Source organism: Cyrtonyx montezumae, unplaced genomic scaffold, assembly GCF_038088225.1.
Source record: "Cyrtonyx montezumae isolate F1298 unplaced genomic scaffold, pur_monq_1.0 scaffold_7, whole genome shotgun sequence".
Classification (NCBI taxonomy): domain Eukaryota; kingdom Metazoa; phylum Chordata; class Aves; order Galliformes; family Odontophoridae; genus Cyrtonyx; species Cyrtonyx montezumae.
In genome coordinates this window covers 12,069,863-12,093,771 of record NW_027072078.1, presented here as the reverse complement: position 1 = coordinate 12,093,771, position 23,909 = coordinate 12,069,863, and the positions used below count along the sequence as shown (strand labels likewise).

Genomic DNA, 23,909 nt, shown 5'->3' with positions numbered 1-23,909 from the left:
CCTGAAAGTGTGGTAAGGCATAAATCATAAATCAGAGGATGGCAGGCACAGAAATTCAGAGACCCCTATACAATCAGCTCACACACCTGTAAGTCTTCAGATGATATTTACGATCTCTTATCATGTGAGGGGCTCGGGACAGAATTGTATTCCGCAAAATCTTTCCAGCTCTGAGGATCTTTTCTGAAGGAACCTTGGTGATCATGGAGAAAAAAAAATATGAAGGACCAAAACACACACATTTAAAACTTTCCACAGTCTCTGTACTGCCTTCTACAAAACAAAACACAAGTTTTCTTGTCTCTAAATTAAAAGTCCTCACACAGATGTTTACTTATTCAAAGTAATGCAATATATTGTGTATATTTATTCTCTCATACTTAGCACATTAAGAAAGGCACGAGGTCAGCTGATTCCATTTATCTGACAGCCTGTCTCTACAGCACACCTTTGTCCTATTACCTGTGTAACCATTTTAGAAGGGCGATGTGGGATGTGAGAATCAATAAGAGGTGTCTGAAAAATAAAATAAAATATATTTTCAAGGTTGAGCAGTAAGGTGAAATAAAATCTTAAATAAAAATAAAAGCCAAACAACAACAACAAAGGAAAAAAGAAAAAGAACAAAAACACTGTAATATCAAAGAACCAAATAGTAAAGATGAAGAAACAAATGCTAAGCTTTCCACAGTGCTAATGAATGGTTCAGGGGCCAAACAGTACACCAGAGCTGAGGTTGTGAAGGCACGGCTAGCTCCTCAGCTTGTTGCTCTCAGTCCCCTGTGGGCACAACAGTATTTCTCTGCAGGCAACTGTCTCTACCATCAGTCCCCACACAACAGAAACTCTTACTTCCTATAGCACCTAATTCTATTTAAGTCTCTTCTTCTGGCACAACACTTAAACAGGAATAAAGAAAAAGCTCTGCTCCCACTATATCTTTCCTAAGCTGTCACACATAGTCAGCAACACTTTCACAGCTGCTTACCAGAGAGCCCTTTGAAATGCAAGAGCTCACAGGCCACTTGCAGAGGCCTGGGTAGCCACTTTCACAATGCTGGGGAAGGGAAAATAAGAGCAAAGCAGATGACTTGGTTCTGCAAGAGGAGAAGTGAAAGGGCAGGCTGTCAGGACTCTAGAAAGGAGAAACTAAAAAGGTGAAAGAGAATGGGAAAAGAAGAGTGCAACAGCATAGAGGGAAAAGGAAAACAGAGGTTGAAATGATACTAGAAATGGAGGAAAAACAAAACTGAGCTTCAGCAGCCACCTCAGACTTGATGGCAAAATGTTTAGCTATGATGCAAATAGTAGTTAACAGGACCAAATAGACTTCCAGTGTGACATAACACAAAGCCTGAATTTGTTGCCTTGGGCTCACCAACATCAGACTGCACCAAATACAGCAGTTTCCCACCAGGATAGGACTGTGCACTGTGGCCCAAAGGAGTTGCTGAGGCAGCCAGCACATCTTACACCTCTTCAGCAAAGGTGGGATGGCTGGCCTGAAGCCAGGCAGAACACAGGCTAAGCACTTCTGAACTGCTGATGTCCATAGGCTGGGCATCTGTTTGCTAACTCCCTCCCACAGGATTAATGCTATAAAAAAGCCTAGTGGAAATCAGATAGAGCTAGAGCCAGGAGTGCAGTAGGAGACTAGAGGTCAGCTGGGAAGGGGAAGATGGGGGAAGCTCTTGACAGAAATCAATAAAGGAATGATGCATATAATGGAGAGGCCTGTAGATGGAAAATTATGTAAATGGTTTTCCTTTCTATTCACACCTTATAAGAAGGCTATGAAAAGACAAATCAGTATAAACAAATTAGGACTTCTGATTTTTCTTGTTAATAAATTTAAACATTTATTCAAAGATTCAGTTAAGTTATAAACATTTCTGTCATCAGAAAGAGGGTGAACCATCCCTTGGCATTTGTTGATTCCTGAACCTGCATGGAACATGCTTTAGGTGGTCTATATTTAGGGTTAAAACACAATACAATAGCAAGATTTTCTTGTAATTTGCCTCTGATGCAAAAAAAAAAAAAAAAAGTCAATTAAAGGTTCCGAACATACATAAGAATGACAAATTCAGAGACATCATTGAATATTAATAATTTTTGCTTCCATTTTATTTTAAAAGTATTTCATATTCTGTTCAAATTCAATGTAACTGAAGGAATACACATTTAAGAAGTTGGTTAAAATGGCAATGGAGTCACTGTGAAAATTATTTTTAAATTCTATATACTTAGAAGATATATTTTTTTAATCAACATAGCACAGTATGCTCAAATCTAGCTTCCAGATTTTAATTCCAGATAGGTATATACTTCAAAGGAGAGCTAAAAAATATAACATAAAATATACAAGACTCTTTTATAGCAATAGACTAGTGAAAATGAATGCATATTTTTACTCTGTAGAGAATTTTCCTTAAGTTAAAAAAAAGCATAAAACCAGTCGTTGAAAAATATAACCTAAGATTAATGAAGATTTGTCAATAAATCTCCTATCTTAACTGAAACAGATTATGAGAGAACTTTCAGAAGAAATCAGATACAAGCTGAAAGCACATGATAGGTAAAAAAACAAAAACAAACAAACAAACAAACAAAAAAACCCACAAGGGAAAAGATACGTCATAGTGCAATAATCTGCAGCAGGAGGAGTTGTTGTTCGGAATCAGATTCTGACCAATTCAGAACAACTGAAAAAGCACAGAGTGCCTTGGATGAAGATGATTTCATGAAATGATCCAGTGTCAGCACTTTACAGAAGGAAAACAAACAAACAAACAAAAAACCATCAAAACAGAAACAATGGGCTGGGAATTAGAAATGCCTGCAGTGGGTGATGGGGGCAGGGAGGACAACGTAAACTAAAGTGACTTAATGAGTTACAAAACATGTTCCAGAAGAACATTAGTAGTAAAGGAAAAGTACTGATCTACTGCTCAACAAAAGGAAATCTGCTGACAGTTCGAAAAGTCCAAAAGCAGCTGATTTTTTTTTTCCCCAGTCTTAACAGATTAAACAGATAAGCAGAAAAGTGATGGCTAGAATCTTCAGTAGCACAGTTAAGGGAGTAAAGTCTCAGCCTGAAAAAATGAGAATGGATGAGAAAATTTATGTCAATTAGGTATTTTCAGATTGGCTGGATTTGAAGAATTTCATGCAGCAAATCTGAAGAGTTTGAAGAAATTAAGACAGCTGCAGCCATCTCAGAACTATCAGCACTTATCTCTGAGGGTTTTTGAGGACTAAGCAGCAGAAGACAGAAAACTGGGAGAAGAGCTGAAGCACTATAGACATATCATCTTAACTTGTCTTCCTCCCAAAAAAATCAATCTGTAAACAGCTGGAAAAGAATGAGGAGCTGACTAACAACTGATATATACTAATCAAGAACAAATCATGCCAAACTGACCTAATTTCCTTCCATAACTGGGTAGCAATGGTAACGGATTGAGAAGAACCAGTAGATTTCCAGCTCTATTACTCTAGCAAAACTTCCGGTGCCGGCTCTTATGTTATTCTCTTCTACAAAGGGCAGATTAAATTCTTACAAAATAGGTGAAACCCAGTTGGAAAACTACATTTTAAAAACAATTCCCAGTGAAGCACTTCCCAGCAGGCAGTCATACTATGGGTCATATCACATATCTGATATTATTAGCATGGGATGAAGCAGAATGTACACTGATTGATTCTGAGGGAACTTCAGGGTGGAGTGGACTGCACACTCACTGGAGAACAAGTTTATAAATCTATTACAGTTTTGATATTGGTCTGAAAATATAAGATGTTATTATGCGACACAGATAGTACTACTTTCCTGAAGCAGGCATAACCTGCTATACAAAGAGTAGGGAACAAGTGTCTTAGCATTAATACCAAAGAAAAACAAGGGTGATAACAGATATTAAAAGAGAACTGATTAACCAATACCATACTACTCTGAAAGCTACAAATACAGTATGAGGCTGCAGTGGCTGATTAGAAACATAATGCAGTTCTGCTTCAGTCAGTCTACATAAGACCTAAGCTAAAGCACTGTGTCTTGTTTGGATACTTAACTTCAAAAGCAACTAAGCTAACTGAATTCAGAGAATAGCAACAAGAATAACGAGAAAGAACAACATAAACAATTCCAGTACAGAAAAGACAAGTCTTAGAGTGTTATTAAAAAAAAGTCTTCAGATTTAAAAGACCTTTGAAAAGAAAAAATAATTTACCTAGTCCATCGGGTAGAGATCAGAAAATAGAGTTTAAATTGCTACAAGAAAGAATTCAGATTAGACATCAGTGAAGCTTTTCTAACAGAACAGATAGTGATACTGGCACACACTGGCAGTTAGGTATGGTTCTTCCATCTTGGGAGCCTTGAGAGAATACACAGGATGTCTGCCACGAGTGACAAAGCTGTGCACGTAACTCACAGATGATTACCTAAAAATCTTTTGCACTCTGTGGCACTATGCAGTTTTCATGGACACCTTTATGTTTCTAAAAGTACTTCAGCCATAAGGTGATGCTTAAAGAGATCAACAACACAAACCCCAAGCAACTACATTGGTCTCAAGAAGGCAAGGAAGCCAGTGAAGAACCACTTTGCTGCCTAAAAGGTGCAGCCAACAAAGAGAGACTACTTGAGGATCTGCAGCTTCTCAAAGATACTGCACTGAGCTTTGGTTGCACCAATCATGAGATGAAACACAATAAATGGCAACATATGGTTTGGACTGGGTTTGGAATAGAAAGGCAAGTCATACAGCAAAGGCAGAAAACTACAATACCAATTTGTTAATATCAGATATGATTCTCTTACAAAAACCATCAGAAAAACTAGATTCTGCAAGGGATCATATCTTATAATAATTATCACAGCTTGGTTGAAGTTCAAAATAAGTTTTATAAGTCTTTATAATTTTGGATCCCCATTAGGGGATACTTAGAAAGCACAAAGAAATAACAAGAGAGCTTTCCCCATAAAACTGCAGAATACAGAGCATTTAATTACCTTCTTCACACATTCTTGTATCTTTGAAGAAGTAATGTGCCTGAAGCACCTAGATGTGTCTACTTGATCACATTATTTTTCAGGATTTCTGAATTAGGGGAAAATTTTTCAGGTGAAGAGCTCAAATTCACAAGCAAGTTTTAATAGTTTAACCACTTAATGCCCATCTCTTGGTCACAGTAGTGACAAGTTTTAGTTACTGCATGCCCTTTTCCAATTAGTGCCCTCAAACGGTTTACTATAATATGCTTTCACCTCTGTAGAGTAGAAGATGTAGATGGTCTGGAGGATGGAAAAGAGGGGACTACAGGTGTCAGAAGGGGTAAGCAGAAAGAGAAAGCAAAATGGCTTTCAGTCTAACACTGACAGAAAATCTCTGTACATTTATGAATTCACATTCAAGCAAACCATTCGCGAAGCCAATCATAAAACTCTTTAAATTGGGGTGAAGCAGAGAAAGTAAAAATCTTAACCTCTGGTCCTTTGAAGTTTCAAATATTTATGCATGAGGGCAATATCATAGATCCAAATAGCACTATTTGTATGTATGACTTTAGGTACACATTTAACCTCTGAAGAAATGAACCCTAGATTACGAACTATAAGGCACAAGTTACCTTTATTTCTGTGCTTTCTACATCAGTGAACAAACCACGTAAACAAACAAATAATACAATGAATAACAACAATAGAGACCTAATATTAGGTCTGTATTTGTTATTTATACCTGCTGAATAAAAACCAAGGACATCTCCTAAAAAAACACCTTTTTCCATAAACACCTGTAAAAGGATGTTTCTTCTGAAACTTCACACATGAACTAATTCTTTAGAGTAGCAGCAATATGGAACTTATTACTCTCAAACGTTAAGGTATATTGCAAAGAACAGAGAAGGAACAAAATAAAAGTCAATGGTGTTTTTCTTTTTTTTTTTTTTTTTCCCCATGACCTCAGTACTGCTCATCTTCGAACAGAGAACAAGTTTGTGTATTTACTGGTGTTAAATAAGGCCCATGAGGTTACTAGGGTGATCGGATAAACCTGTGCAGGACTCTTTATCCCTTATTTCCAACTGGGTTACTGAAAAGAACTGCAAGTGTCATCTGTTTTCCTGATGGCTGGCAGGGGTTCCAGAAGAAACAAAGGACAAAAGCCACACAAGTTGAAAGGTGGCAGCAGAAACAACAGCATCACTAAGAGGTTTGCTTGTTTTACACCACTTGAAGTTAATGCTCTTGGTGATTTAGAGTCTAATCCAAACCCACTGAAATCACTGGGAAGTGACTGACTTATTGGGTTTCAAGTCAGGCTCACGGTGTCTGATTCTCTTTAGGCTTACTTCAGGAAGTAAGCATCTTTAACTCTTACTGGTTCCAACTGTTCTCTGGTGCATGTAATTTAGAATGGTGCTTGACAATCCATGTAGGAGCATTCTGAAAGGCAAACAATGCCCCTTCTGGTTCACCAATGAAGAAATAAAAAATACAAAAACCATGCCCACAACACTGGTGGGTGAAAGAACAGACAGTCAGCAAGTTAGAGCAGAGAGCTAAGAGAAGTCCCCACAGCTCTTCTATGCAACACTTTCCCCTTCTATTCTTTTCACTCTTTCTCAAGTCCATATAACCCTTTTCAAAAAGTTACCATTTTTTGTAAGATCACCTATGTGAGCTACTTCATACCCACGGTATATATAAGAAATCCAAAGATGGCTCTTTTTCAAAAAACAAACCAGAATTTCCAGCAGTAGAGAATAAACAATCAGGTATACAACTGAGAATACAGTAACACAGCAGTATTTCCAGATGGAAAGTAATTTGGATAGAGCACCCTAAGTCAGCTCTTTTATCTGCAGAAATAGTGCATCTGTGCAGACTGCACCAATCTGCATTCAATCTGGAGAACAGGAGGCTCAGGGGAGACCTTATCACTCTCTGCATCTACCTGAAGGAAGGTTGTAGTGAGCTGGGGGCCAGCCTCTTCTCTCATGTAACTAGTGACTAGTTAGTAGGACTAGAGGGAATGTCCTTAAGTTGCACCAGGGAAGATTCAGGATGGATGTTAGGAAATAGTACTTCTCCAATAGAGAGGTCAGGCACTGGAATGGGCTGCCCAGGGAGGTGGTGGAGTCACCAACCCTGGAGGTAATTCAAGGAACATTTAGATGTTGTGTTTAGGGACATGGTTTAGAGTGAACTATTGGTGATAGGTGGATGGTTGTACTGGATGATCTTGTAGGTCTTCTCCAACCATGGTAGTTCTATAATTCTATGAATGTTTGCTAATACACTTTTGGTAAAACAGTCCATGAAGTGAATGCAGCTCGCTGAAAAATATTGGAGAAGCAGCTGGTAAAAGATTCAGTCATAAAAATGTTGTTCAAAAAGCATTTTTTTTTCTAATTCTTACAGAATATATAACTAATGCTGTAGGAATTCCCAGGCTCAGTTGGTCCGTGCTGGATCTTGGAAGCAGACCTACGTATAACCTGCTGATAACACTGATAATGTGTTATCAGAAAACAACCATGGCCATGCCCCTGAGCATCCCCAGTGCACACAGCCCATAATAAGCCTTGGCATATGCAACCAGCTCCAGGCATTTTTGACAGCTCCTCCTCAGCCCTGTAGGACTGTGAGGCACATTGCCAGGCCTCTCCAGACAGCAATTGCAGCTGCAGGGAGACCTCACCCTGCTCTGGCATACAGAAGTGGAAATAGAAACACAGACTCTATTAGCAGGCTGGAAACATTTTGGATACTTCAGTATCTCTCCACGAAGATAGGTAGCACCTAGAGAAACTGTTCTCTCTTCTGCCTTATCTCTACAAGACAGCACTGATAGTCAAAGGACAAAGTGCTTCCTCAGGTCTCATAAAAAAAAAAATCCAAACTTCAAATGAACAACCTCCTGCCAGCTCTGTAATTGACTTAACAAGTACTTCGCAATTAGCAAAGAACAAATTACATGGAAAAAGCACTTGTTTCTCCCTTTCATCTATGTTTACCTAACAGTATTCAAGAGAATTCAACTGACCCGTATCTAGTTTCTAAACACTCTAAAGCTATATTAGTGAAACATCTTCAAGTTATCTATGCTCACAAAACAGTAAAAGCAGGAAGCAGAACAAAGTATGGATGGAAGAAAACAAAGAGACATGAAGGTATTTGCAAAACCATGGAGCCTCCACAGAAGCAGAGAAAGTTTCAGAAATCATACAGGCTTCAGAAAACTACAGCAACTGTAATCTAAACACCCAGAGATTTAACTAAGTACAAGCAAACTAAACCAAGCAAAACAGACTAGTATAAATTGTCAAGACTACTAGTTAAGGCTGCTCAGTTTCATTCATTTTTATGAGATAACAGAATGCATGACCTTGTGCAAATCACATAATTGCACTGCATTTCACTTTTCCCTTCTTGGAAATGCTAATAAAAGGAATGCTAATAATTTCTGCCTTTGTAAAATGCTTTGAATACTGTCAGTAAATGGTCTACTATCAAAATATTCAGAGTAATGCTAACTTTTAAAGTCTACATTCTCTAAATGTAATTCAATGTAAAGATTAAGCTCTATTTTAAAAATATTTTAAAATACACATTCAAAAATTCCTTTGCTTCAGCAATCTAAATATACTAATAATAGCATAAACAGGAAAATGTGTCCCTTTAAATTCTCAGATACTATTAGCGTAGTAAATTTATTTTAGAAAGTTAAATTAAAATTGCATTATTTAGCATTTCCACAGTCTTTCTTTGACAAACTGTAAATGTCTGTCCTTTCAACATAAAATGCTTCATCCATTACCAAAAATGATACTTCACTGTGAATGTCAAAGAGAAAAAGAATATTGAAGCAGACTATGACCAGTGCACACATACACAAAAAACAACACTCCAGAACATGCCTAATGATGTCTTATTTTCTGTCATTTTTCTGCTTCCCTATACAATGAAACAGCTGTTATAACTGCACTGTACGCATTGAATAAAATGTCAGAAAATGTTAATGCTGCTGTGAGCATTCCTGATATTCTGATTGAGGCGTAGCTATAGTTGTCATATGGAATCTCAATCCCATGTGTTACTGGTTGCTGTGCTGCTGCTTCATTTCATTAATCTACAGAGGAATATATTTTTTTATAGCCTGCAAATTACTGTTTTCTTAGTATCTATGGCTTTAACTGTATGTTTACTTGAAATACATATGAAAAAAACTATAATGCTGAAGATGAAAAATTAAAATAAATATTAGACTTCAAAGTTGAGACTTGCCACTAATATATGCTTTAGATACACAATTCAAAAGCAAAACAATGAGAAGCAAAAGGCTGATGAGCTTCTGGAGGATCTATTTCCCTTCTTTCCAGATTCTTTCATAACTTTTGCACACACAAGCTCCAAAGCTCCTAGAAGCCATGCCTGTAGAAAAATGTGACTGGATGTCACCTGTGCTTTGAGCACTGTCACCTGTGCTTTGAGCAAACCCAGCCACCAGAACTGCCCTCCAAGAAATACATGGTGAAGATTTAAGTGCAATGGTTTCATACCAAGCACAAGCATGCAAAAAACTGAATGGAGCATGAATTAAGGGGTGAAACTGTGACCCTGTTGAAACTCTTCAGTGTGGTCAAAACATCACCCAAGTTAGCCAAGAGCCCCACTGTCATCTGAGTGATACCAGTTTATTTATCATGCAAACCCAGTTCGTTCTTCTGCCTCCAAGTGTTTCAACTTCTCCATCCCCATCATGCAATGGGGATGACAGTGACTATTTATATCACTGACAAGTAATGAAAATGAGCAACTGAAAACACTACTGAACATTGTAAGTGAAATCCTGCAAGTCAAGTGCCTAAAATTTCATCCTGAGTATTTTATAACGATTTTCAACAAAGAAAGAAGTCATCAAAGTGAGATGGGGCTCATGGCAGTTGAAGGTTACATCCTGAATTCCTTAGAAAGGTCAGTATCAGGATAATGTGACTGGCAAGCAGAGAAGGGATGTTAACTTAAACCTGTTTTGTGTCTCTTCTGGTGACTTCATGTTCCTTTGTCTCCATGTTCAGGATAGTGTAACGTGTGAACATGCACAAAATGAAGAAACATTTAAGAAGTGCAGCAAACCTGCCTCAGATTCCAACTTCTCTATTTACTTCTCATTCTTCTTCCTGTCATTCTTTTCAGAAATAAATTCTTGATAAAAATTAAACTGAGAATGTATAATCTAACAATACCCAGTGCAACATCATCACAGAAGGAAATCACATGACTTTTAATGATCTTTTCCATCTACACAGAATATATTTTATAATGCAAGTAAATGGCTGTTTCTGTAGCATATGAAAGTAAACAGAAGAAAGAAATCCCACAGTGAATGCCAGACCAGAACACATTTCTGAAAAGCATAAACATTTTTCTTTCAGCCAAGTATTACTTTACTTCAACAGCTTACAGTCTTCTGTTATAAACATTAAAACCATTCAAGCACTTCTGTTTAATTTACATATTTGTGCATCAGTGAAAGAGACATGCATTCTGCTCTTGACAAATATCCACAAAACAACCTTCTTATCTTCCTTATACTTCTATTTCTCCCTGACTTCAAAATACCTTGCTGAACCTGTTAACTGTACTTCCCCATCTATATCAAACACTGTGCAGTTTATTGGGTGCTTTCATCTCAATTCTGGATTTTATCTACTTATGCTAACAACCTTCTTCCTAGTGGCTTTTACATCAGACAGCTCCTGTTCCTGGCTGGGACGTACCAGCCCTCACAGCTCAGAACTAAGTCACAAGAGGCAACATACACCTTCTGAGGACAACTCAGCAGCATCAAGTCTCCCTTCTAATATCAAGAGACATCAGGATCCAATTCAGCAATGAGAGAAGTCCAACATCATAAATTCAGAAAGGAAATACTGGCTAGAAAGGGTAAGGTCTTCTCTTTCAGAATAAAACCCAACTGCGATCCCACAGATTTAACCAGCTTGAAATGAATTTCCTAAGTGATGTGCATACAAACAGCTAATTCACTGTTGTCTTGATACCTCATTGGAAGTAATTATATTGATTAAAAACACACAAAAGTACTTGGAATCAAATTATTAGATCTGAAAAATATGGATTAACATTAATCTTAATATTAATTACATAATATGATTGGGATAATCAATTAATAAAATACAAATGAGCTAATGCACATTTCTGTCAACAGTTGATAGTCCACAGGAAGATAGTAAAAGAAAGTGCAAACCTGCCAATCTGAACAAAATATAATCAGCGCTTAATAGTAAAGATTTCACCTTTGAAAATTTGTTCCTTACCTCCTCCCACCTTCCTACAGACCGTGCAACTGCCCAATTTGCTGCCATTTAAATAAACTTGTTCACATTTTTTTTTAGATTGTTTTGAATGCAGGTCAACTTCCCCAGTAGCTAGTTAGGCTCAGATACTTGTAAGCATAATCTGAGCATCATCTGTTGCTAAATAGATCACTATTGTAATGCAAGGAAAGAAAAATTAATTAAAAAAACTTCAGAAATGCTCACAGAACACTGGAATAATTAATTCAGGACTTGTACAGAGAGTTGAAATTACTCTGCCTGACATTTTCCCTAGCTAGCCACATCTCTTTTCATGCCAATTCACCACAGTACACTTCTCAAAGAAATGACCTCTTTTTACCTCTCTCAGTATGTAGCCCAAGTTCTTTAAATTCTGTGATGTCTGGCTTTTAGGGATATCACAGAACCAACCCCATTCTTGTGAAATGGAAAGGGACCCATTGTACAAATTTTGTAATTTATCCCCCTTCTCCTATTTCTCCTTAATGCTGGTATTAATTTTCAGATCAGTACTAAAAATATTGCTTAGTTGAACTGATATTCTGTACCTGACATGTCTCAACCACTCACCTCCTTTTTCAACAACCTCCAAATCTTCTTTGGGTTAACTGGCTCTAGCAAAGACCTCTGTTGGCTTTGTAAAAGGTAATGACTTCTGCATTAGGTTAAGTAAATCACAGCATGAGAACAGTTAATGCTTACTGCTGCAGAGAAGTTTAATTACTGTAATCCAAACCAGCCTGGAGACACTAAACACATGGAGTACTCACAGCTGACTTTCTTGTCTAAAATATCAAACGTTTCTGGAAAAATGTAGGAATTTTCAGTTACTCCACCACAGTCACTCTAAATACAGTATCTTGGAGAAAGGGTAGTACATCCTCTTAGAAGAATTTCTGGAACAGTGAAGGCGGGTAAATATTGTTGCAGACTGCCATGTATCTGTAGTGCCACAAGGTCACATAGTGTTTTCCAGGCAGCAGTCCATGCTCTCTACCCCAAACTTCACAGCAGAAAAGCCAAACAAAAGGCAGTCTTTCAAGAACACTGACTGTACCACTGAAGAAACCAAACAGATGGAGAAGCATTCAGGCTTCAGAAACTCCTTGTTTCTTTCTCCCTTCTCACTTCCCAGCTTGGACTACTATCCCAGGAAGATGGGAGAGCCACTCTGCTACACACAGAAGCCCAGGACTACCATGGAGCAGTGGTTATACATCTATAGCAGAAGAAATGTGACAAAAGTCAAGATGTTTTTTGCAACATTCCCCTGGAATCCTTAGAAGCTAACTACCATTTGGTGAGTGTGAATTGAACTGGGGGGTAGGGGGTGGAGACAGAAGAAGGGAAGAAAAAAAAAAAAAAAAGGAAGAAGGGTGAGTCTGCTTTATCTTGCAGACCCCTGGAGTTTTGCCAGGCAAGATGAGGAACCCTGTGCAGCTAGTGACAAAAAATCTTTCCTGGGCCCATTTCCCAGACTCATTTGGAACAGATGCCAGAACCCACAGTTAGCAGACCACAGTCCCTAATCTAGGCTGTCTCTGAACACAATTAAGACAACTCAAGAGGAAGGAGGGAGAGAGGAATGACTTTGCCTGTTTCTGCATGAGTATTACAGCCATAACAGAACACATCATACAAATCTGTATTTAGCCACCCGAGACAGAAATCATACAGACTCACAGGTGACCTTGCAGTGAACTACAACAGCACTTCAAGCAGGCCTGATGAAAAGTTGCCCAGTCTGCTGCTCCTCTGCTCCCCAGCAGTTGAAGAGGGCTGCAGAGGCACCAGGTTTGGGCCAGAGGGATTCTTGCAGCTCAAGCTGACAAGCCCAGCAGTGAAGAGGTTAGATATTTGAAGCCTCAGATAATTCACAGCAGCATGAAACAAGACTGCTGTATTCCACCCTCTGGACAGGAAGTTAAATTTCAGGCAGAATTGTAGAAAATAAAGCTCAAAATCAAGGTTAACGTGCTTCTGACAGTTCTGCTCCCTTACTATAGGGTCTGCTCCCACAGCTTACTGCCCAGTCACCCATTTCTGCCTCTGCTGGGGGACACTGCTGGCACCTCTAGGGCTCTCAGGTAGACTGAATTAGTTATTGGGTTCAGGTGAGAAGTAACCAGCTGAACCTAAAAGGGAAGAGTGAAGCAGAGAGAAAATACTTTTAAGACCACTCAGATTAAGTCATTTTAAGTCAGTGATCTTAAACAGCAAGAGCAAAGAAACCAATACTGAGAAGTTTACAAAGACTTAACCATAATGCTGGCCCATTAAGTTACTGGCTCCTTCCCCATCCAGTTTATATTTAGGGTTATTATACAAACTGTTTATATATGTTCATTTCCTAAGATGAAAACGAATGTGACAGGGTAACCCTAATTAGTAGCAGTGTAATAACTTGTAATGGAAGTATGCTTCTTTCCTCCACATTTTTACTTCTGAACCTAAATTTTTGTATTCTTTCTCATTTCTCTGTTAGCCAACTCAGCAATATATATTTGTATTTCCTCACTAACTGAGATCTTTAATTTTAAGACAGCTGCATCACTGATGATAAAGCACGCGGAGATCAAACAGTCACACTCCTGTGCCAAGCTTTCTTTCAGAGGAAATTTACAAAAGGAATAAATGATGAAAAATCATAAATCTTTAAATACCCGAACAACACTTGCCCCTAACATCAGTCCAATTACATTTTCAGCTCTTTTGTAGCCATCTGACATTTTTGCTTCAGTTTTCCTCATTCCAAATGGCTGTAACTGAGCACCATAATCCAAACATAAGTTTTGGTGGTGGTGTCAGTACAGGGTCCATTCCTGGCTTACCTCTAGGCAGCACTAAGAGAAAAACAAAAGTCACCAGACAGCTTGCTTTTCCACACGATTTATTAATCTCTCAAATTTTTGTCATCTATACTTAGCTAAAAAGAAATGTTGCTAAGTCATCAGGCACATTGATTACTTCAGAACTACATTTGACTTTGTGGAATACCAATTTCCTGCATGCATTGCAGGACAAGAAGTCAAAGTGCTCTCTGAGAGGTGATATGAGTAACTAAATAGAATCTGATTTTAAGATCCCTGATCTAATTCTTCTGCCAAACATGAAAAAATAATTATAAGATTCAAAAAAATCATTTTGCTGTTTCAAATATAAGTAGCCTACTTGTATACGCTTGACTTGCTTGAAGACATGAACCTTGAAAAGGAACTTTTTTTTTTCCTGTGTAATTACCCACTCTTTCAGCCTTTCAACTGCAAGAGATAAATGGAGCATACGTGCATGTTTTTATGGGTTGGGGCAGATTCACAAAAAAGACACAGCCAAAGAGCAAGAATCATCAAATGTGGCTCCAGAGTACACATTGTCAGAGTCCCCTTGCCCTTTACTGACAGGTAAAGCAATATGCTACCTTTCTGCACACAACTGGAAGTAAGAGTGATTTTCCTATCTAAATATCTTTCCATAGCTGCTTCACAATAATGAGCATTCTACAATTTCTAGCATCTTCTAGGAATTTCTTATTTTTCTTTTATTCATCTTATTTTATTTATCTAAACTATGACAATGGTACTTACTCAATTAGGCAACAGTAGGAAAATACACTTTCTTTCCACAAAGGGGAAAAGACTCTGCATCCAAATTACCCCAAGCACCTCTGTAATCCAGTTCTGGGGAGGCTACTCAGGGAGGAGTCAAGAACTTGCTTACTGCTCTTACTCAGCATTCCTACTCTAACAAATGGAAATTGTGAGGTAGATTCCTTTCAAATAATCAAATTAATAAATACATGTAACTTAGTTTTTCATTTATCTGTTGATTTCCAAACTTATTCCTCCCACTCCCAGTGTTTCCTAGGATGATCACAACAAGGACTGATCACTGAAGGAAAAAAATCAGAAAAATGTAGGTACACATGAAAGTTGCGTGCCTTACAAGGTTCCAAGGAAACCAGCAACTTTCTGACAGTCCATCTTTTTTTCTGACAGTCCATCTTTTCTGTGACTCCAAGGTGTTTGGAGCAGAGACCTTCCTCTGCCCTTTGTATTATAACAGCCAGTATAAACGAGAATTACAAGGGACTAGGATGCATACAAATTGCAACAAAGGTTGACATGAAAAACAAATAATAAGAGGAGAAGGAGCAACAAAATAACAGCAATTGCTAGAGGGGACTCTTGGATCAGATAAACGCTGAGGTGGTCTTACATATTATGCAGTTCTCACACATAGAAGCTGTGGGACTAAAAACTTGTATTGCTCAACTACATGGATTGTCCTTTTAGAGATGGAAGGTCTCTCGCTCTCCCACCCCTCATTCTGCATCTTTTCACTTCTTTCTCATGATAAAACTCATCCTGATCTGGGTCATTTGGTTAGCTTCACAATGCCTCAGAAAGCTCTTGCAACAGTTAATAAGGATATAGGCACATTCTTCCAAATTTAGTTTTCTAGTCCTGAGAAATGGCCAATGGTTGTTCTAGAGATTTTTTTGCAGTTGGGATAGAAAAGGGATGCACTATCTTCAGTGCTCACAACAGAACTCTGCTGTACTATCAGGTATTATTCATGATTTTTCTCATTATCTTCTCTCAAGATAAATGTGGCCATTTGCTTATATTCTAAAACTTAAATACATCTAGATATATTTCATCCAAGTCCAGTGTTGCTACCATTCTTAGAAAATAAGGTCAAAATTTAAAATAAAACTATTTCTTTAGGATCTATAGGTTGCAAAATTCTACCCTTTGCTGTAAAAGGTTTACCACATTTACCAAGATAAGTCTTGCCTCTGTCTCTTATCAGCCTCACTATCATTGTAGAGTACTCTATCCCTAGTGCTGTCCTGAGAGACTCAACAGTGAAAACTTCTCATTTCAGAAGAAGGGATCATATTTTCTTCCCCTCAAATTCATGGAAGGGCTTCAAGGAACGGGGATTCTTGAACTGGATCAAGTATAATAAGAAGTGAAATTAAGTCATTCTGACATGTACACTGGTAAATATGCAGCAATTTGAACAAAGGATTCTGGTGTTTTTTTTTTCTGTTTGTTTTTCCCTCTACAACATTATTCCTTCTGGGATTATAATGACTCAAAGGAAAATCACTGATCACAACTGCAAAGCCCATTTTGGGACTACTCTGGCTAGCTCTCTCTTGGTCAGACTGAAGTTTGGTTATAAGATTAGCTAAAGCAGAATAAGCTGTTTCCAATAGAAACTGCTGCTATGGTCTCCAGAATTCAGGAGACACAATGAAATCATGGATCACAGATATTTTACAGATCATCAAACAGCTGAATGGGATAAAAGAAGACAAAGTGGTGCAAGCATTTCTTCGAGGCACTGCTATTCACACTGGCATTTGGAAGGAAGGCCTACAACTGTACATCATCTCCACATGGCTATAACTGGAGACACTGACACCCCCAAACTTTCCCTGATGGTTCTGCAAAGATTTATCTTATGCAAAACTTACTTTTGTAAACCTGCAGCCCTACTAACAATTTTGTTTACATTTAAGAGCTCTGATGACATATAGACCTTCACATTTTTCATAATGAAATTCATCACTAACATATGAAAAATGTATTTGTCACAGACTCCTACTCATATCACACTTCTGTCTTTGTTATCTCTCCTGCCATATGCTGTCACTATGTGACTCATTGCCAGGAACTATATGCACTACCTCTGCACTAGCCAAATTGTTACAGGCTGTAATGATGTTTGAACCCTAAGAACCTCTATTCAGTGCAAAACAAAGGACAGACCTTTAAGCATACTACCTTCACATAAAAGTAACCAGTAGTTAGGACTGTATGAAGACATTACTAAAAATGGTTGCAGACAGTGCTTTATTGAAATCACTTTAAAACAGAAAAGGGATTTTTTTTTAATCCTGTGCTGATACTGACATTAGACTCTAGCACAGAAACCAGGCCAGGTTAGGAATTAACGCACACTTATAGTCACATAAAATGTCCACACAGAAAACAGCTCTCATACAACAGGTTTCATGTGAATGTTGGAGAGGTTACCACTTCCAAACAAATATCTTGTCATTCCATCTATAAATTCACTAGAATGTTCCCAGCTTTTCTGCCTTCTCTCTGTTCAGCCTTGTAGGCTATGAATTTCATGAGTGCACAAAACATTTCCCTTAGTATTCTGACAATGATCTACCAAATTCCACGTTTGATAGTCTATTGAATACGTTAAAAGACAAGCTTTCTCCTTGGTCATCTGGGAAAAGAAAATTGAACTATAGGGAAATTAGAAGTGAAATTATTGTGTTTATAGCTAGAGTAGCTAATTTTGTGGCTGAACATGATTATTACTTGTATCTTCTGTGAACTCTTCAAGGTTGTATCTAGTGAATTCTAATGTCATCTTCACAAACAATATACTTCAAAATGCCCAGAGATATAGTAAAGAGCTTGAAAATTGAAATAAGAGAATATTCATTTGCCCAGTAATGTTGAAATTATCATTACTTTGGGAATTAACACTTAGATAATCTATGTCTTTATCTGTCAAGTGAAAGATCTCTTAAATATTATTAAATGCAGTTAGAGTTGATAAAATTGTAAATCATGTTTTCATAATCTTTCCAATTATTTAAGCGCATAACAGTCAGCATGGTGACAAAGTCTTTTTGAAAGTTCAGTAAGAAAACTGGTCTACATTTTTTGATGTCAAAATTAATCAGGGAAGAAGATGGATAAAAAGGTGACTTTCAGATTAGTTCCTGCACATCCTACAGAAGGTTTGCTTTACAAGATATGTTCAAACCACTTTCAATAAGCTTTCAGTCTAGAGGATTTGAAGTTATTATGTACAAAATAAAAAGGTGACTTTCCAGACTGTAAGTTTACCAAACTTGATTTGTGTGTTTTCTGAATATTACTTCGTGCACTAGAGGGAGCTCTGCAACTCTTTATCACAATATCAACTTGTAGACAAAAAATGGGAAACTAACAGAAACAAAATACAACAGAATTCAGAAAAAAATATATAAATTATATATATATATTCTTAACTTGAGATCAAGACTAAGTTGTGCTAATTCATACAATTAATATCCTTACATATTTCTGTGTTTAGTATTGCCTTCTTCAGTATAAAAGACATGAAGAAACACTTTCCTCCTTTGAGGATGTAGGCTTTAACATGAAGGGTACAAATCTCTGCAGGATATTTATTTATTTATTCAAAGCAGGCATAGAGATTAAGTTGTACAAAAAGAAAACTAGCATGATTTTTTGAGGTGAGATGTTGTTTTAATTGAATTGCCACAGGAAAAAGGTATGTGAGTAAGTAATCAAAGTCTGTACCACAATAAACATGAAGAAATGAAGTCTGTACCATAAGAAACACGGATAAGAGGACTTCATTAACACTGCTCAGTCAGCCTTCACTCTTGAAGCTCTGCTTTCAAGCACTTGAGTTTTCAGCCTTCCTTTCATGCAGGTTTGTTTGTTGGTTAGTTTTTTGTTTTGTTTTTGGTATAGTGTCTTGAGGATTTGGGGCTCTTTTAGCAAACTGCACTACGGAAAAAAGAACTGCTCATTTCAGAAAAGAACATAAAACTTCAGCTGGGAGTTATTAGCATGGTTAGAACTGTCTTACTATCGACTACTTGAATAAATAGAATAATTAACATTAATCAGAGTTCTACACTTTTTGTGGATTGTTCCTATCATCTCTTAGGCTGAGTATAAAAAGGAGTTTTAGACATTTTCTGACAGCAGAAAAAACCACTCTGCACCAAGCCACACAGTAAAGTGAAGATTCATGCTCTCAGTTGGGCCATCCTCTGTTCTTACCCACATTCATTCCTGTGTCTGTACAGCTCTGTTCTGCAACATGCTGTTCTCTACTTAAAAACCATCATATATCTCATGTCTCCAGAGAAGAATGGGCTATTTCTCTACTCCTTTCATAGTCGGGCACCAGTAGAGGGTGTAAAAGCACAGGGGAGACAAGGATAATTTTCAGTTACAGACTCTGGCTGTAACTCAAATATTACTCTAGCAACCAGCCACTGTAAGAAAAACCGTACCATTAAGCATCTACACAGTAATGCCCAAGCAGAGCGGGACCAAAGACATAGTTTGTGAATTCTGCACACAGTGCACACAGCCTGCACGCAAAAGTTAGTGGTTAACTTTTATATCTCCCTAATAAGTCCATTTTAAATGATGTTTTCCAAGGCATAACAGGATGGCTCATTTTGTAGAGTCGCCAGTAGCACTCCTTCCTGCCAGAACAAGCCCTAAATGTCAAGCACCTAGTCAACAGGACAGGATTGTTAGATTATCACTGGGAAAAGCTGTTTAACTTGTGACATGCATTTTCCCCCAGCCTCAATGTCAGAAAGGTTTGATATATTTCAACTTAAAAATCAGCCAGAGCAAACTCTCAGCATGAAAAATTCAGCCTAAACAGTGAGAAACTGGACAAATTGTAAAAGCAAGATCTTGTAGTGGGAATCACCACGCAACCCTGCTGCCAGCTCTGCTGGTAATATATGGAGACAGAACCACTACCTGTTCTGCCTGCACAATGGAGCCCGACCTCCCCTGTCTTTTAAGTACTCTTCTGTATCTTATCCAAAAATGTATTTGAAGTTATTATTGATTTTGTCATTTTGGCTTTATGGTTATAATCACCTAGCAGATCCAGTTACATCCAGATCTATTCCATCAGAAGGTTCAAAAACTGGAGCTAGTAAGACCATTGCACTGATATCAGACTGACTAGTTAAAAAGACAGATGCAGTATTATTTCCCCTTATGTCAGGTGGATTAAATTTGATTTTTTTCCCATTTCTCAAAATATAACTGAAGACTACAACATTCTCTGTATCAGTATTTTACGCTCAATTTAACTGCTGCATTGTATTAAATGACGTTCAATAATGTAATGCTAAATGCAAATGAATTCTTGTTTGGTGTAAGAAAATCTCTTTGCTGCCTTCTCCAGACAGAATTCTTTTTAATAGGTTTTAATGAACTAGGAAAAGCAAACATGCCCATATGGTGAGAAATATTCAAGGCATACATTAAAAGCAAAATCTTGTGTTACTCATCAAAAAATAAGACGTGATAAGAGAGAAAAATTAAGCTATGAAGATGAAATCCAAATAATAAGCAAATATGGAAAATAAACTATTATACAGTCCTTGGAAATGGCTCAGCACAACTTAAACCAGAAAAACATGCATTTTCTTTTTATATCAAGAGTGGAATATATTTTATTTTATTTGAAGTAAATTATTTATAGTTATCAATTTCCCTCCAAAACTAAACGAAATAAACAGATAAAAATGTACCATTATGATTGGAAGTACCAAAGAAATGATGTTATCTCTTTCTAAGTATGTAATGTCTTCTTGCCACATGAAAGACTTTGAAAAACTTTCTCTGAATTTCAGAAAGACCCTTTCTCAGTCTTTGTCAGGCCACTATTGAGCAGCTTGCAGGCCTCTGCAAGTCCTACAGGCATCATTCTAGCAATGATAAGATAAAGTAATTCAAAGATACTCTGCAAACACTACCCTTTCCCTGGATGAATGCCTGTCCCTGATGTATTAGCAATTTCTGCAGACACGTATGACAGTAGAATATACAAAGTACATAAAACATATGAACACAGACTGTTTTCTAGTAGCCCATTGCTTTGTATTTCAAATAGCTGGCAACACTTATGGGAATTTGGCCCTGCAATCATAGTATTTCTCATATCATTCAAAACTGACAGCAGGACATGAAGATCTACTGTAACAGTTGTACTATTTTAAATTGCAGGAAAGAAACTTGCATGCAGTAAATAAAATACTTAGTATTTACTTCTGTTGCACTTGCCTGTCGTTTAACACAATTAGAGAGAACTATGAACATATGGCAAAACCACAGAATTAGGACTCATGAACTATTTCTATGCTGTGTAGGTACTGCTACATTTGTCGTGGGACTGCCTGAGCTCCTCCAGGATAAAACAAGGTGACAAGCATCTGTCACATATTTACTCTCTCAGCTTCTCTCCACTCAAACGTCTACAGATAGTGGGAGGGAGAAGGATGGCTGTTTTATGTGTCTTGGAAGAGAATTGAATACAGTTTGCTTAGGATTTTATTCCTGTAAAAGTCACTGAAGAAAATTCATTCCATCAAGTTCTGTCTCCAACACAACCAAATGTTTACTTTGCACACGAAGAGTCCACTTCTGCTAGAAAAGTATGGATTATCAGCAGCAAAGCTGATATCAACATTTTGCTGTTTCTAAAATATTCTGGACGTATTCTCCTTAACTAAGTATTACTGCCCGTTATTGGAGGAATATCACCATTCAGGAAAGACCAGGATGTTTTTGTTATTTCTACCTGCTTCAGAAAATAACACATATTTCTGTTTGGATACTACACCTGATGCTTTTGTTGTGGGGTCTTAACTCTCATGTACAGCCTTGCAAGTGCTTCTCTATGACGTTGGCATTTCAAATAAGATGCTTACAGATTAAAAGATAAAAAAATCTTTGAATCTATGAATCAAATCTATGAAATCTTTGAATCTTAATATCTATGAATTATTACTTAAAGCATGGAAGAATATTTATTTTCATAAAGGGTATGGTTGTATGAGAAAGTGTTTGTGAATAAGGCTAGAAAAAGGAATTGCATACTGCTGCACTTATACACATATTAAACACTAAATGTGACAATTAAGAAAGGTCAGTATCCTTGAGGAAGCAGGACAGACAGACAGATGGAGAGATGGAAGTAGTTATTTTCACATTAAGGAAACATGCTAAAAAAATTTGTTGTTTTTATGTTCTGCCAAGAGATGTTTCTTTTGTAACAAGAAGTCATTTTACCTTTTAAAGAAATCACATAAATCCATCCAATTAAACTCCTTTATCCAGAAAGAAAGCATACAAGGAACTGTGTTCTACTATAACTTTCCTACTCTCTCCTACCTTCCTGTCAGCATGTGACACAAACTTTAACAGATGTTCACTTTGTATCATAAAACTGAAGAAAGCTTTGTCTGAAATATCCTTATAAGTTGCATATTGTAATCACATGCATCAGCCATATGCTTTGCATTTTTATCTTGGTCTTTTCAATTCAATGCCATTATCAAAAAGCTTCCCATCAAAATCCAAAGGCAAAAATAAGTGTGGTTTACCTTATTACAATTTTTAGAAACTTGGCAAAGAGCACCGCTTGACATACCGTCCTTATCTGGCATTCCTGAAAAAAGAATACAATAAATAAATAAATACTGAATATTCTTTACGTAAGAGATATTTGCTAATGGAAAAAAGAATTTGACGTGTTTGATATTTAATAATATACATATTCATCTACGATTTTTTGATGCAAAATACTTATTCAGGCAAAAGTTTTCTGTTAGAAACAAGAAAAAGACAAGAAGTTAGCTTCTGAACATACTATTTGGCTAGAAATTGTACTTGTTCACAACTTAGCATTTGAAGCACAATTACAGGAGTTTGTCATATTTTTTTCATTTAACATAACCTGTGTTTTGATATCTGGAAGTCAGACGTAGCACTGCCTTTGTGCTGTCTAGGACAGTTATGCTACACTGTACAACGTACAATATACTGATCACAAAACACACTGCCCAAAATTTACTGAAAGGAGCATAGGGCATCAGATATCATCCTGGTTGGCATCTAAATAATCCTCTGGAAACTCAGTGCAGATATCTTGATTTACAGAAGTGGCTCCAAAGGCCCCCCTTAGACGTCTACACCATTATCCCACAGTCTGACATATTCTCATGAGGCAAAACCATACCAAAACTTATTTAACTAAGGCCAAGACACCAATATGCCTGAGCAGGCTATATGACCAAATACTAACCCACATTACCAAGCAAGTTATGTAGCCTAGCATACTAAAAAATAATAATAAAAACAAAAAGTCAGCTAGTCTGTAAAATGTATTTTACTAGCAGGACTCACAGCTGCATTCCATAGAATTAATGTGGCATCTACAACATTTAAGTATGTTATGTGACATAATACAATCAGCATACAGATTTGCACACAGTTCTGTATAAGTTTGGAATGTAATCAAGCAAGTTCCAAAGTGTTTCCTCCTACATGGAACAGAAATGTATCCATAATACTGAATTGAATTTAACATCTTAATTCTGACATCCCAAAATAGAGGACTTTCATCAACCCTTTTCTTCTTCCCTCTAATTCCTATAACATTTGATTTCTATTTTCTCACACTTACTGTCATTGTTGGAGCCAGTTTCCATAACACCATAAGGAGGAGTGAGAAGTCCAGACATATACTGTCGGTATTTCTGAAAGACAGCAATGGCAAATTTAGTCAGTTACAGATGTATAAGTCAGTACAGATGTATAAGTACAGACGGATGCTGTCATATATACATCTGTGTGCCTGTTGCTTTGTGCTTCACATGCCCACAAACAGCCTATGACTGAGTCAGTCAGATATGTCTTTACTCTTAGTGCTACAAGGCTAGTGTT

At 37.3% G+C, this 23,909-nt stretch overlaps 1 protein-coding gene across 1 annotated transcript in view; it reads right to left on the bottom strand.

Annotated features, from left to right (window-relative positions):
- The window catches only part of RAPGEF4 (Rap guanine nucleotide exchange factor 4), a 147,969-nt gene that overhangs the window by 59,530 nt on the left and 64,530 nt on the right, over nucleotides 1-23,909 (bottom strand). Inside the window, exons 5-8 of the mRNA XM_065751175.1 lie at nucleotides 23,650-23,722; nucleotides 22,568-22,632; nucleotides 463-516; nucleotides 87-193 (exon numbers count right to left, since the gene is read on the bottom strand). Coding sequence (XP_065607247.1) covers nucleotides 87-193; nucleotides 463-516; nucleotides 22,568-22,632; nucleotides 23,650-23,722 — 299 coding nt within the window. The remainder of the gene's footprint in view (nucleotides 1-86; nucleotides 194-462; nucleotides 517-22,567; nucleotides 22,633-23,649; nucleotides 23,723-23,909) is intronic.